General features: G+C 50.8%; 1 protein-coding gene across 1 annotated transcript in view; it reads right to left on the bottom strand.

Moving 5' to 3' along the window:
• The window catches only part of myo15aa (myosin XVAa), a 581,049-nt gene that overhangs the window by 137,847 nt on the left and 430,504 nt on the right, over window positions 1-12,698 (bottom strand). The window contains 7 exon segments of the mRNA XM_086002218.1: window positions 593-704; window positions 1,907-2,048; window positions 3,651-3,769; window positions 4,491-4,606; window positions 8,396-8,471; window positions 10,377-10,436; window positions 11,982-12,103. Of these exon segments, the coding sequence (XP_085858344.1) occupies window positions 593-704; window positions 1,907-2,048; window positions 3,651-3,769; window positions 4,491-4,606; window positions 8,396-8,471; window positions 10,377-10,436; window positions 11,982-12,103 (747 nt within the window).

Raw genomic sequence — 12,698 nt, 5'->3', positions numbered from 1 at the left:
TCCCCCTTCATGCCCCCCGTGGTACCAGCCTGTGTAGCGGGCTACAGGTTTATGATACTAATGAGAGTAGCTCTCACCTCTGATGGTATTGTCCCAACCGTCCCATAGACTATGGAACTATGAGTCATCCGGTCAGGAGCTCGACAGTCACGTAATCCAATCTGATCCCACTTTTCTCTCCTTCTGTCTGAATGTGTTAACATTTGCTAGGATAAAATTTCAGACATTCCCAGCCATCCTGGACTGCAACCAAGGGCCATTCTTCATGTGTGAGTCTAGACAGTGAGTGCCAGTAGACTATTTGCCCACTGGGGAGAGGCGAGCATCACGGCACGTGCATTTTCCAGTGGGGAATCCTGCTCCCTCGCCAGGTACACTGAGGCCCAAAGTGCATCAGCACAGACCTGGGACTGAATCTGGGGCCTTCCTGCTCTGCGTGCCTCAGTACCACACCAGGTGGCCCATTTAACCATCCAGTTACTTACAATCATTCCAAGCACTCAAGTTTAGAGACAAAAACTTGGAATTAGTTGTTCCCTTCGTAACTAGTTGTTCCCTAGGGATGAACGATTAGAGTTCCACAGTCACTGACCTTCCTGCAGGCCATCCATGGGCTGCAAACGGATGATGTCCCCCTTGTGGAATCGTAGGTAGGAGCTGTCGTTGGTGATGTGGCTCTTCACTGCTACGACATAATTAGAATCCTGGTGAGAGACCACGTACATTGGCAACGTTAACTCTGTGCTCTTACTAACCACAGCCACTGACATTATACAGCACAGATCAGGTAACAAAACATCCCAAGGCACTTTGTAAGGTAGACAGCGAGCAGGAGGTGGGGGAGGTGACTGCAGACACGGTCAGTGTCATGAGGAGGCTGGTGAAGGAAGGGAGAGCGTTAATGAGGCAAAAGATTAGGAAGTGAAGGCTCTGAGAGCGATGGAGACCAGGCGCGGTGATTAACTTGGGCACCAAAGGTCGTCCAATAAAGCTGAGGATGGGCGGGCAGCGAACTGATGGTGGTGTACTGGTGACATCGTAATGCTGGGCACTGTTTGTGCCCTGGAGGCTGAAGCAGATGTTCCTGTGTCACACTAGCACCAAGCTCCCATTCACCAGATCAACACTGTGCCTTAACCCCAACATCCCAATGCCAGAGTGAATGCCCATTGCCAATCCAGCCATTGCGGAGTTCTGTGTAAGTGAGATTGCCAATTTAGTGCTAAATGAGGGACTGTGTTCTGCCGCAGGTCATTAGAGACTGGGTTGAAACTCTCCCTGTACATTGTCAGATTGGCGAGTTTCACCACAGCAGGCTGAAATGAGCCTGGTTTCTAGAGGTGAAAAGACAAGTGAGGAATCCAGCACTGCACAGGTCCCCTGCAAACCTTTTCTATTACTTAAAACCCAACAGTATTTGAGACTGCCTTGGCATTGTGGCCTGGATTTTCTGATTGGTTCTATTTTGACAAGAGATCGGAAAATCTAAGCTGGTGATGCAGAGATAAAGAAAGAACTTGCATTTATATCGTGCCTTTCTTGTCCTCAGCCAACGAAGGACTTTGAAGTGTAGACAATGTAGGAAACCAATGTGTGCACAGCAAGCTCCCACAAACAGCAATGAGATAAATGACTAGATAATCTGCTTTAGTGATGTTGGTTGAGGGATAAATATTGGCCAATCTCTTTGAATAGTGCCGTGGGATCTTTTACATCCACCTGAGAGGGCAGACGGGGCCTCGGTTTAACATCTCATCTGAAAGACGGCACCTCTGGCAGTGCAGCACTCCCCCAGAGTAACAGCCTGGATTATGTGCTCAAGTCTCTAGACCCACGCCCTTCTGACTCAGAGGCGAGAGTGTGTACAACGGCCGTGTGAAGGAGATTAAAGCAAGTCCTCACCCACCTTCTTCAGCTCGGTGATGAAGTAATCGATCATACTCTTAACTTGTGGAGCCTTGGAGGAAAATAGAATCAGCTTCTCATTGATGAGGTTGAAGTCCAGCATGTTCTTAGAAGGGATGGTGACAAACAAGATGTCTGTGTAGCTGAAAGGCGACCATTAGGACAATGATTAGATTGGATATTGTAAATTTAAAGCACTGTTGGATCCAAAACTCTGAACCAAGATCCTCGACTCCCCATGCCAGTCCAAAGATGTGCGGGTTAGGTTGATTGGCTATGATAAATTGACCCTTAGTGTTAGGGGGATTAAAATATGTGGGGTTACGGGGATCGGGTGGGATATGTGTCGGTGCAGGCTCGATGGGCTGAAATGGCCTCTATCTGCACTGTGGGGTTTCTGTATGCCCAACATGCAGAGTTCCAGTACGGGGGTAGAGTGGGGAAACTTGGGGGCCGATGTGTTCTACACAGCTTCTGAATATGTTGTACTTTCTTTGGGACAGCTGGGTATTGATACAGAAACTCATTAATCTCCAAACCAGATTCCGTCCACATTGATGCACCTCAATTTCAAGAGGTCAGGTAGGTTTAATATAGAAAAACATTCTAAGGTGCTTCAAAGGTCAAATATGACACCTAGCCACAAAGGAGGTATTTGGATAGGTGACAAAAAGCTTGGTCAAAGGGATAGGTTTTAAAAGGAGAGAGGCGGAGAGGTTTAGGGAGGGAATTCCAGAGCTTTGGACCCAGGCAGCTGAAGGCACGGCCGCCAATCGTGGAGTGAAGGAGATCGGAGATGCACAAAAGGCCAGAGTTGGAGGAGTGCAGAGATCCCGGGGGACTGTAGGACTGGAGGAGGTTACAGAGATAGGGAGGGGCAAGGTCATGGAGGGATTAGAAAACAAGGATCAGAATTTTAAAATCGAGGCATTGTCAGATTGGGAACCAATGTAGGTCAGCGAGCACAGGGGTGATGGGTAAATGGGACTTGGTGCGAGTTAGGATACAGGAGCTGAGTTTTGGATGCCCTCAAGTTTACGTAGGGTAGAACGCGGGAGGCCAGCCTGGAGTGCATTGGAATAGTCAAGTCTAGAGGTAATAAAGGCATGGATGAGGGTTTCAGCAGCAGATGAGCTGAGGCAGGGCCAGAGTTGGGTGATGTTACGGAGGTTGAAGTTGGCGGTCTTAGTGATGGAGAGGATATGTGGTTGAAAGCTTATCTCAGGGTCAAATAGGACAGCAAGATTGCGAAGGGTCTGGTTCGGCCTCAGACAGTTGCCAAGGAGAGGGATGGAGTCAGTGGCTAGGGATCGGATTTTGTGGCGGGGACTGAAGACAATGGCTGAGAGAGAACGGCAGAAGGTTCCTTGCTGGTTTGCTTGGTGTGGTACTGAGCCAAACAAACTAGGGCGGTCCCAGCCATTATGCTTATGATAAGTCAGCTGATCTCAGCCAAGGTAACAAAAAGGGGGCGGGGCTACAATTGGCCTCAGTACGTTTGGAGTCGGGAAGGGAGTTGCTGCTGCTGCTGCTGCTGCTCACAGTCCAGTCGACCCTCCGGGAGAGTACGTGTGGAAAACAGGAGCAAGATCAGCTGCGTGGCCAGTCATGGAGGAATAGCTGGTCACAAAAGAAGAATGAGCGCTTGGTGTGATATCGAAGGCCCCGTGGAAAGGCGGAACAGGATGGGGCAAGCAGGGGAAGGGGTTAGGGTTAGGGAACATATCCCTGTCTGCTCTCGGTACCTGTAGCTCCTGAGCACTCTCAGGTTCTCTGCCGTCGTGCTGCTGGCTTTCACTAGCTTCAGCAAACTGATTCCTTTGTGGGAGACTCCCAGAATCTGCACTCCAGTGCCCACACTGCCCTGCAAGAGATTCACCAATCATTGCAAAAATTAGCATCGAGTCAAAAACCATCAGGCACTGTGAGGAGATAGGCTTTTAGCCTGTTCTCTCCCGTTCCCTGGGGCCATGCAGCATTCCAGGCGCAGGAGAAGCAGCCAGAATTCCCAGTGCTCACGGCTGCTCCCGTGCTGGCCAGACTCAGTTTGGGGGAGAAATAATGGGAAAAAGAAATGTTGGGATGTCGATGTAAATCGGCTATTTGACTGTGGATGGCGCAGGGTTAGAGTTAAAAACCTCAAGACAAGAGATTACAAACACCTTTCCCCAGAGTGGATGATCATGAAACAGGAAAAGCTGAGTGCATAATTCCTTCAAAAATGAGCTGTATAAATATGGTTGGCAGTTGGGATGGGGAATTATAGACTGAAATAGTGGTCAGGCAGAGAAAATGTCTGGAAGGCATCAGCCAGACTTGGAGATGTGACATTGAGGCAGGTTGTGGAGCTTTGCTCAATAACCTTTGGGAGCAGAGTATCTGAGCTGATCGGGGGTTGAGGTACAGATCAGCCATGATGTAATTTAATAAGTGAACAGGCTCGAGGGACATTACTCCAGTCTCCAGCCCACCAGTGGTCCTCCACAATATGTTGAAGATTTTAAAAGCATTGATGAATAATATTTAATGACACAACATGCTATGGTTTAAATAACGTTGTTTAAATGGAGGAAAGTTGTCCTCACGGAGGCAGGGAACAGGCGGCAGAAATAAACATCCCACATCTCTCTGGCCGCCATCACAATCTTCCCCTTGACAGCTTCGTCTTTTACCAGAGTCGAGGATTGAATCTTGTTTTCAGCTGAAGAAGAGAAATAAATGGTGCTGTTTGTTGTTGTACACACTGTACAGTTACTGTATTTATACCAGCCTGATTCACTCAAAGGGAATGCTTTTAAAGGCCATGGGGAGGCTCCACTAACAGCACTTTCACATTTGTCTGTTTAGCAGTGAATGCTGATAGAATATTCGGGAAATAACTGGGAGGAGTCAGTAAACAGTCAGGTGCTGGTTGGAAGGAGTTAGTGAGTTTGGCAAATGCTGACCGACCTGCTGTTCTTTATTCACTGTATCTCTACTGATGTTAATCCAGCTCCCTCACACTGTCACTCAGTAACCCCTCTCCCCTAGTGCCCTGTGTTACTGACTCTATCTCTACTGATGTTAATCCAGCTTCCTCACACTGTCACTCAGTAACCCTCTCCCCCAGCGCCCTGTGTTACTGACTGTATCTCTACTGATGTTAATCCAGCTCCCTCACACTGTCACTCAGTAACCCCTCTCCCCCAGTGCCCTGTGTTACTGACTGTATCTCTACTGATGTTAATCCAGCTCCCTCACACTGTCACTCAGTAACCCTCTCCCCCAGCGCCCTGTGTTACTGACTGTATCTCTACTGATGTTAATCCAGCTCCCTCACACTGTCACTCAGTAACCCCTCTCCCCCAGCGCCCTGTGTTACTGACTGTATCTCTACTGATGTTAATCCAGCTCCCACACTGTCACTCAGTAACCCCTCTCCCCCCAGCGCCCTGTGTTACTGACTGTATATCTAGTGATGTTAATCCAGCTCCCTCACACTGTTACTCAGTAACTCCTCTCCCCCAGCGCCCTGTGTTACTGACTGTATCTCTACTGATGTTAATCCAGCTCCCTCACACTGTCACTCAGTAACCCCTCTCCCCCCAGCACCCTGTGTTACTGACTGTATCTCTACTGATGTTAATCCAGCTTCCTCACACTGTCACTCAGTAACCCTCTCACCCAGCACCCTGTGTCACTGACTGTATCTCTACTGATGTTAATCCAGCTCCCTCACACTGTCACTCAGTAACCAATTCCAATTCCAATTCCAATTAAAATGCTTTATTGGCATGAAAGTTTACAGAGAACCATATTGCCAAAGCTTACATAGCAAAAAGGTACAGTTTTCCAACATTCTGTAGGTGCCAATCGATTTGACATTTGTTGGGTACATACAATATTACTTTTAAACAATATTAATTTTAAACAGTCTTTGTACTTCATTTGGTACGTTCAATATTAATTTTAAACAGTCTTAATTTTAAACAGTCCTCAGGTTGTGACATGTTGTTACATATTTGGCCCCAAGGTATGGTCTGTCTCCTTCTCCTAGGACTAATCTCAATTTTGACAGATCATCCAATTCCTTGAAATCTGGGGTTGTTTGGCTTAGCTTGTTGAATAATATGTTTCTTGATGTGTTGAATTTTTCGCATTTTAGGAGGAAATGCATTTCTGTTTCAACCTCGCCAGCCAGACATTGATCGCATATTCTATTCTCTCTAGGCTGCCAGGATTTCTTGTATCTGCCTTTTTCAATTTCCAGTTGGTGGTCGCTTAGTCTGTACCTGGTGAGGGTCTGTCTCTGTTTTGTGTCTCTGATGGTCGTGAGGTAGTCTGCCAGTTTATATTCTCTTTTTAGGGCCCGGTAACATTCTAATCTGCTTTGGCTTTCGGTTATTTTGTTCCAATGTTCCAGGTAGGTTTCTTTGCATTTTTTAATGATTTGGTTCACTCGGATTGGTGTTTGGACGGCTGTGTTGGTCTGGGGCTGGTCAGGGTCCGGCTGAGTACTTAGTTTCCGTAGCAGCTGACTCAGGGGACTCTTTTCTGGGTTTAGCTCTTGGGTCTGAAAGGCTTTGAAATGAAGGGTGTCTGGGGAGCTAGATTTGAGGTGATTTAGGAAGTTTAGTGCTCGTTTTTGGATGTTTATTATCAGTGGGTATCTGCCTAGTTCGGCTCTGCATGCATTTGTTGGCGTTTTTCTTTGGGTGCGAAGGATGCTTCGGCAGAATTCTGCATGTAGGGCTTCTATTGTATGTTTTTCCCATTTAGTGTAGCTTTGGTGATTTAGCGGGCCCCATACTTCACTACCGTACAGTGCAATGGGCAGGATTATGCTGTCAAATATTTTGAGCCAGATTTTGATTGGGATTTGGATGTTGTAGAATTTTCTTTTTATTGCATATAGGGCTCTTCGGGCTTTTTCTTTTAGTGCATTCACTGCTATGCTGAAGCTCCCTGATGCTGTAATAGTTAGACCAAGGTAGGTGTAGCTCATAGTGTGTCCTATAGTGATATCACTGAGGGTAAACTGGTATTTGTTTTCCTGACATCTGGGCCTTTTTTGAAAAATCATGATGTTGGTTTTCTTTAGATTTACTGTTAGAGCCCAATTTTGGCAGTATTTGTCGAGTAGGTCTAGTTGTTGCTGTAATCCCTGTTCTGTGGGAACCCCTCTCTCCCCAGCACCCTATGTCACTGACTGTATCTCTACTGATGTTAATCCAGCTCCCTCACACTGTCACTCAGTAACCCCTGCCCCAGTGCCCTGTGTCACTGGCTGTATCTCTACTGATGTTAATCCAGCTTCCTCACACTGTCACTCAGTAACTCCTCTCCCCCAGCGCCCTGTGTTACTGACTGTATCTCTACTGATGTTAATCCAGCTCCCTCACACTGTCACTCAGTAACCCCTCTCCCCCCAGCACCCTGTGTTACTGACTGTATCTCTACTGATGTTAATCCAGCTTCCTCACACTGTCACTCAGTAACCCTCTCACCCAGCACCCTGTGTCACTGACTGTATCTCTACTGATGTTAATCCAGCTCCCTCACACTGTCACTCAGTAACCCCTCTCTCCCCAGCACCCTATGTCACTGACTGTATCTCTACTGATGTTAATCCAGCTCCCTCACACTGTCACTCAGTAACCCCTGCCCCAGTGCCCTGTGTCACTGGCTGTATCTCTACTGACGTTAATCCAGCTCCCTCACACTGTCACACAGAAACCCCTCTCCCCCAGCGCCCTGTGTTACTGACTGTATCTCTACTGATGTTAATCCAGCTCCCTCACACTGTCACTCAGTAACCCCTCTCCCCCAGTGCCCTGTGTTACTGACTGTATCTCTACTGATGTTAATCCAGCTCCCTCACACTGTCACTCAGTAACCCCTGCCCCAGTGCCCTGTGTTACTGACTGTATCTCTATTGATGTTAACCCAGCTCCCTCACACTGTCACTCAGTAACTCCTCCTAGTCAATTCCCTGAGAGAAGTCAGATTATTACATTTTGTGTATGCACCCATAAGATTGGTTCTAATAAATGGTCACACCCTTAAACATCGTCCCCTGTGCCTACAGATGCTGCCTGACCTGACACTGAGCTACACAACTCGGAAAAGCTGATAAACAGCCCGAATAAAGGTCTGGGACCCTGGCCAATGTTTCAAGGTGATTGAATAAATGTCATCCTTTTTATTACATAAGATTTCAGGATATTTGTTAGTGTTTTGCGATCATTCTACAATTTAGTAGAGCTCTGCAAACTGAAACCAAATACATTCCCACATGACACAGAACAAGTGGTTACAGTGAGAGTGCAGCAGGGCTGCAGCGAACCCTAATATTCCATCAGTTGCACTCCTTCCCCCTCAGAGTTCATGTTGGCATCACCCTCCTACCCCCCTTTCACATGTTTCCCTCCCCTACCCAGCTATCTTTCCCTCTCTGCTTCATTGCCACCCTGCGCTTCCTCTCAATCCCAGCAGTGTTTGGAATACTGACCCAATAAAGATTTCATCTTCATTTGCTCCTCCTTGTTCAGTCTCACACAAGTTTCAGAGAAGGTGTCGTACACGATCTTTACAGAATTAAAGCAATATCATACAAAAAGTTATTAAGAAGCTACACAACACCTCCACAAAAACAGCAACCCCGCCCCCGAACCCCTCGATCAGACCCCAGCCTGTATCTCACTCCCAGATATCTGTTATTTTGTACATAATCCCCCGAACCCCTCGATCAGACCCCAGCCTGTATCTCACTCCCAGATATCTGTTATTCTGTACATAATCCCCCCGAACCCCTCGATCAGACCCCAGCCTGTATCTCACTCCCAGATATCTGTTATTTTGTACATAATCCCCCCGAACCCCTCGATCAGACCCCAGCCTGTATCTCACTCCCAGATGTCTGTTATTCTGTACATAATCCCCCCGAACCCCTCGATCAGATCCCAGCCTGTATCTCACTCCCAGATATCTGTTATTCTGTACATAATCCCCCGAACCCCTCGATCAGACCCCAGCCTGTATCTCACTCCCAGATATCTGTTATTTTGTACATAATCCCCCCGAACCCCTCGATCAGACCCCAGCCTGTATCTCACTCCCAGATATCTGTTATTTTGTACATAATCCCCCCCACCCCTCGATCAGATCCCAGCCTGTTACTCTGGGGTATCTGCTGTTACACTTTGAGATTGATGTTGAGCTTTGACACTGATTCCACCATAGATTGGAGCCAGCTTTACCCGGGCTCTATATTCATTTGCATCTCCTACTGGCTAGTTGAAAAATAGCATTGATGGGAATGCAGGTCCCTCTCTTACATACAGAGTTTAATCCAATCTAAATTTTTGATTTACAAAATCACCATAATCAAGAGGAGTGGGCCTTTGGCGTAGCGGTAGCATCCCCGCCGCTTGGCCAGAAGGTGTCGGGTTTCGAACCCTGCTCCAGACAGTCCCGGCAAGTGGAGTCGGAGCTCCGGCTCTAAATTCTGGGTTGACATCCAGCGGGATACTTGCGCCCGTGGGTGTGGGTGGCCGCCCCCCCTCGTATGGGTTGTGGGAGCCCGTAAAACCCTCCCGCCATAGGACTAACCACCCTAATGGCTGGTACGAAGATGGTTACGGTCACGGAAGGAGCGTTAATCGCGGCCAGAAATCCTTCCACCACTTTATACAGTTCCCCAAAGGGAACAGTATAAAGACACGTACGACGACGACCATAATCAAGGAAGGCTTTCCGTGCTAATCTCTGCAATTGATCAGATATTATACCTTGCTGGGGGCAAGACTGATATAGAGCAGTTAGGATTGAGAAGAGAAAGGGAGAGAGAGCTAAAGAGGGGCAGCTCATGATATGTGAATAATCCTCGACAATAAGGGCCTCTGAAAGTCCTCTTGCATAAAAATGCGAGGGATTGCAAAAAAAGATGAAAGTTACCAAACTACTGATCAGTTTTTATTTGAGTATATTTGTGGAATATAATATGTCAGATGTTTAAAGTTAACAAGATTTGCCACTCTCGAAACCTTAAACTTAAAATATGAGACAATTAGAATGAAAGATTTTGGTGGGAGTGTATCTCACGTGACGGAGCATTGAACAAAGGCAGGTTTAAAAATATAAAAATAAAATATTATTTTTGCTCTAAGTTGGGGGTTAGTGCTCTCGGCCCCTGTGGTCAGATAACCTGCGATCCCAGTGGCTCGAGCTCAGGCACAAAGAATGGGCTCCTGGCATGGCAGCAGAGTCTGTGCCTCCAGGAGAGAGAAAGAGAAAACTGGAGAGGTGGAGGGAGACAGAGAAAATAATAAATACCCCCAAAACCCCCCCCCCCCCCCCACCCCGGCAAAACACCACCTTAAGTCCGACTGGGACTCAGCAGCAGTTACTGGGCCAAGTCCTACAGAAGCTGGCACCTCAGAGAAATTGCTCCAAATTCAACGTCCAATTTCTGAAGGAAACTCGTTTCTCACCTGTCTGAAGATAAGATCCATTATCACGGGGCTGTGGAAACTGTCCTTGGGATAAAACACCTGAAGCAGGGAAAAGAACAAAATACAATATGAAGTGGAGTGAACAGGTGCCTGTATCGCTGACATTCACACAACACCTGTTACACCTTGCGCTTACTTTAACTGAGCTGTGACTCGTTAAGAAACACAGATTGCAGTGCTGGTGGCAACAGGGGAGATAACAGACAGCCCCCTGCATACCCACTCCCAGCGCCCCCCGTACCTACTCCCAGCCCCCCCCGTACCCACCCCCAGCCCCCTGGGCCCACTCCCAGCCCCCTGGGCCCACTCCCAGCCCCCTGGCCCCACTCCCAGCACCCTGGCCCCACTCCCAGCCCCCCGCGTACCCACTCCCAGCCCCTGGGCCCACTCCCAGCCCCCTGGGCCCACTCCCAGCCCCCACTCCCAGCCCCTGGGCCCACTCCCAGCCCCCCTGGGCCCACTCCCAGCCCCTGGGCCCACTCCCAGCCCCCTGGGCCCACTCCCAGCCCCCACTCCCAGCCCCTGGGCCCACTCCCAGCCCCCCTGGGCCCACTCCCAGCCCCTGGGCCCACTCCCAGCCCCCTGGGCCCACTCCCAGCCCCTGGGCCCACTCCCAGCCCTCTGGGCCCACTCCCAGCCCCTGGGCCCATTCCCAGCCCCCTGGGCCCACTCCCAGCCCCCTGGCCCCACTCCCAGCCCCTGGGCCCACTCCCAGCCCCCTGGGCCCACTCCCAGCCCCCCTGGGCCCATTCCCAGCCCCCTGGGCCCACTCCCAGCCCCCCTGGACCCACTCCCAGCCCCTGGGCCCACTCCCAGCCCCCCTGGGCCCACTCCCAGCCCCCTGGGCCCACTCCCAGCCCCTGGGCCCATTCCCAGCCCCCTGGCCCCACTCCCAGCACCCTGGCCCCACTCCCAGCCCCCCGCGTACCCACTCCCAGCCCCTGGGCCCACTCCCAGCCCCCTGGGCCCACTCCCAGCCCCCACTCCCAGCCCCTGGGCCCACTCCCAGCCCCCCTGGGCCCACTCCCAGCCCCCTGGGCCCACTCCCAGCCCCTGGGCCCACTCCCAGCCCTCTGGGCCCACTCCCAGCCCCTGGGCCCATTCCCAGCCCCCTGGGCCCACTCCCAGCCCCCTGGCCCCACTCCCAGCCCCTGGGCCCACTCCCAGCCCCCCTGGGCCCATTCCCAGCCCCCTGGGCCCACTCCCAGCCCCCCTGGACCCACTCCCAGCCCCCCTGGGCCCACTCCCAGCCCCCCTGGGCCCACTCCCAGCCCCTGGGCCCACTCCCAGCCCCCTGGGCCCACTCCCAGCCCCTGGGCCCATTCCCAGCCCCCTGGGCCCACTCCCAGCCCCCTGGGCCCACGATACAGCATTCTGTCTCTCAGGTATTTCAGGGTCTGAGAGCTGCTTTAGACCAAATGCTGGGTATATCTGCAGCTGAGGTTATGGGCTTCCCATGTCCCACTGCACTCTCATCTTCCTGTGTCATTAGGCATATATTCAGGGCAGTTTTTCAGCCGTTGTGGGGCTGTTGTCAGCTTTTGCTAGTTTTCTGGGTTGCTATGACTACCCGTGTCCTCGTACCTCTTTGCGGACGTAGATGTCCCAGGGCACCTTGCTGTAGGTGTAGAAGCCCTCGCTGGGCTGCCCGTGTAGCTGTGTCTGGATCCGCTCGTCTTCTCCTGTAAGCTTCCTAGAAATCGAGGCTGGAGGGTGTAGTGGAAGAAAGAAGGAATGAACTGGCTTTAATTTAGCTCCTTCACAAGCCTCAGGCTAGCTCACAGCTTCTCACACACAATTAGTTCCTTTTTGAAGTGTAGTCAGGGAAATGTGGCAGCCAATTTCTGTGCACAGCAAGGTCCCACGGAGAGTTAATCTGTTTTTGGTGATATTGGTTGATGGAGGAATATTAGCCAGGACACCGGGAGATCACCGTGCTCTCTTTAAATAGTCTGACTGGATCTTTGATATCCACCTGCTCACCGTTCCCTAATATCTCCTTACTAGCTGAAGTGCCCGGCGGTGCCGAGGCTTTTTCGAGGGCATGTTGTTGTTGGAAGAGAGAGAGAGAGCGACTGGGGGGAAGAGAGAGAGCGACTGGGGGGAAGAGAGAGAGCGACTGGGGGGAAGAGAGGGAGGGGAGGGGTGGGGGGAAGAGAGGGAGGGGAGGGGGGGAGGGAGGGGAGGGGGAGGGGAAGGGAGGGCGGGGGGGGAGGGGAGGGGGGGAGGGGGGAGGGGGAGGGCGGGGAAGGGAGGGAGGGGGGAGGGCGGGGAAGGGAGGGCGGGGGGGAGGGGAGGGGG

This window comes from Somniosus microcephalus, chromosome 11 (assembly GCF_052327205.1).
Source record: "Somniosus microcephalus isolate GS21.2 chromosome 11, FLI_Smic_1.0, whole genome shotgun sequence".
NCBI classification, from domain to species: Eukaryota; Metazoa; Chordata; class Chondrichthyes; order Squaliformes; family Somniosidae; genus Somniosus; species Somniosus microcephalus.
The sequence above is the reverse complement of the archived record's forward strand: the minus strand, read 5'-3'. Positions and strand labels throughout refer to the sequence as shown.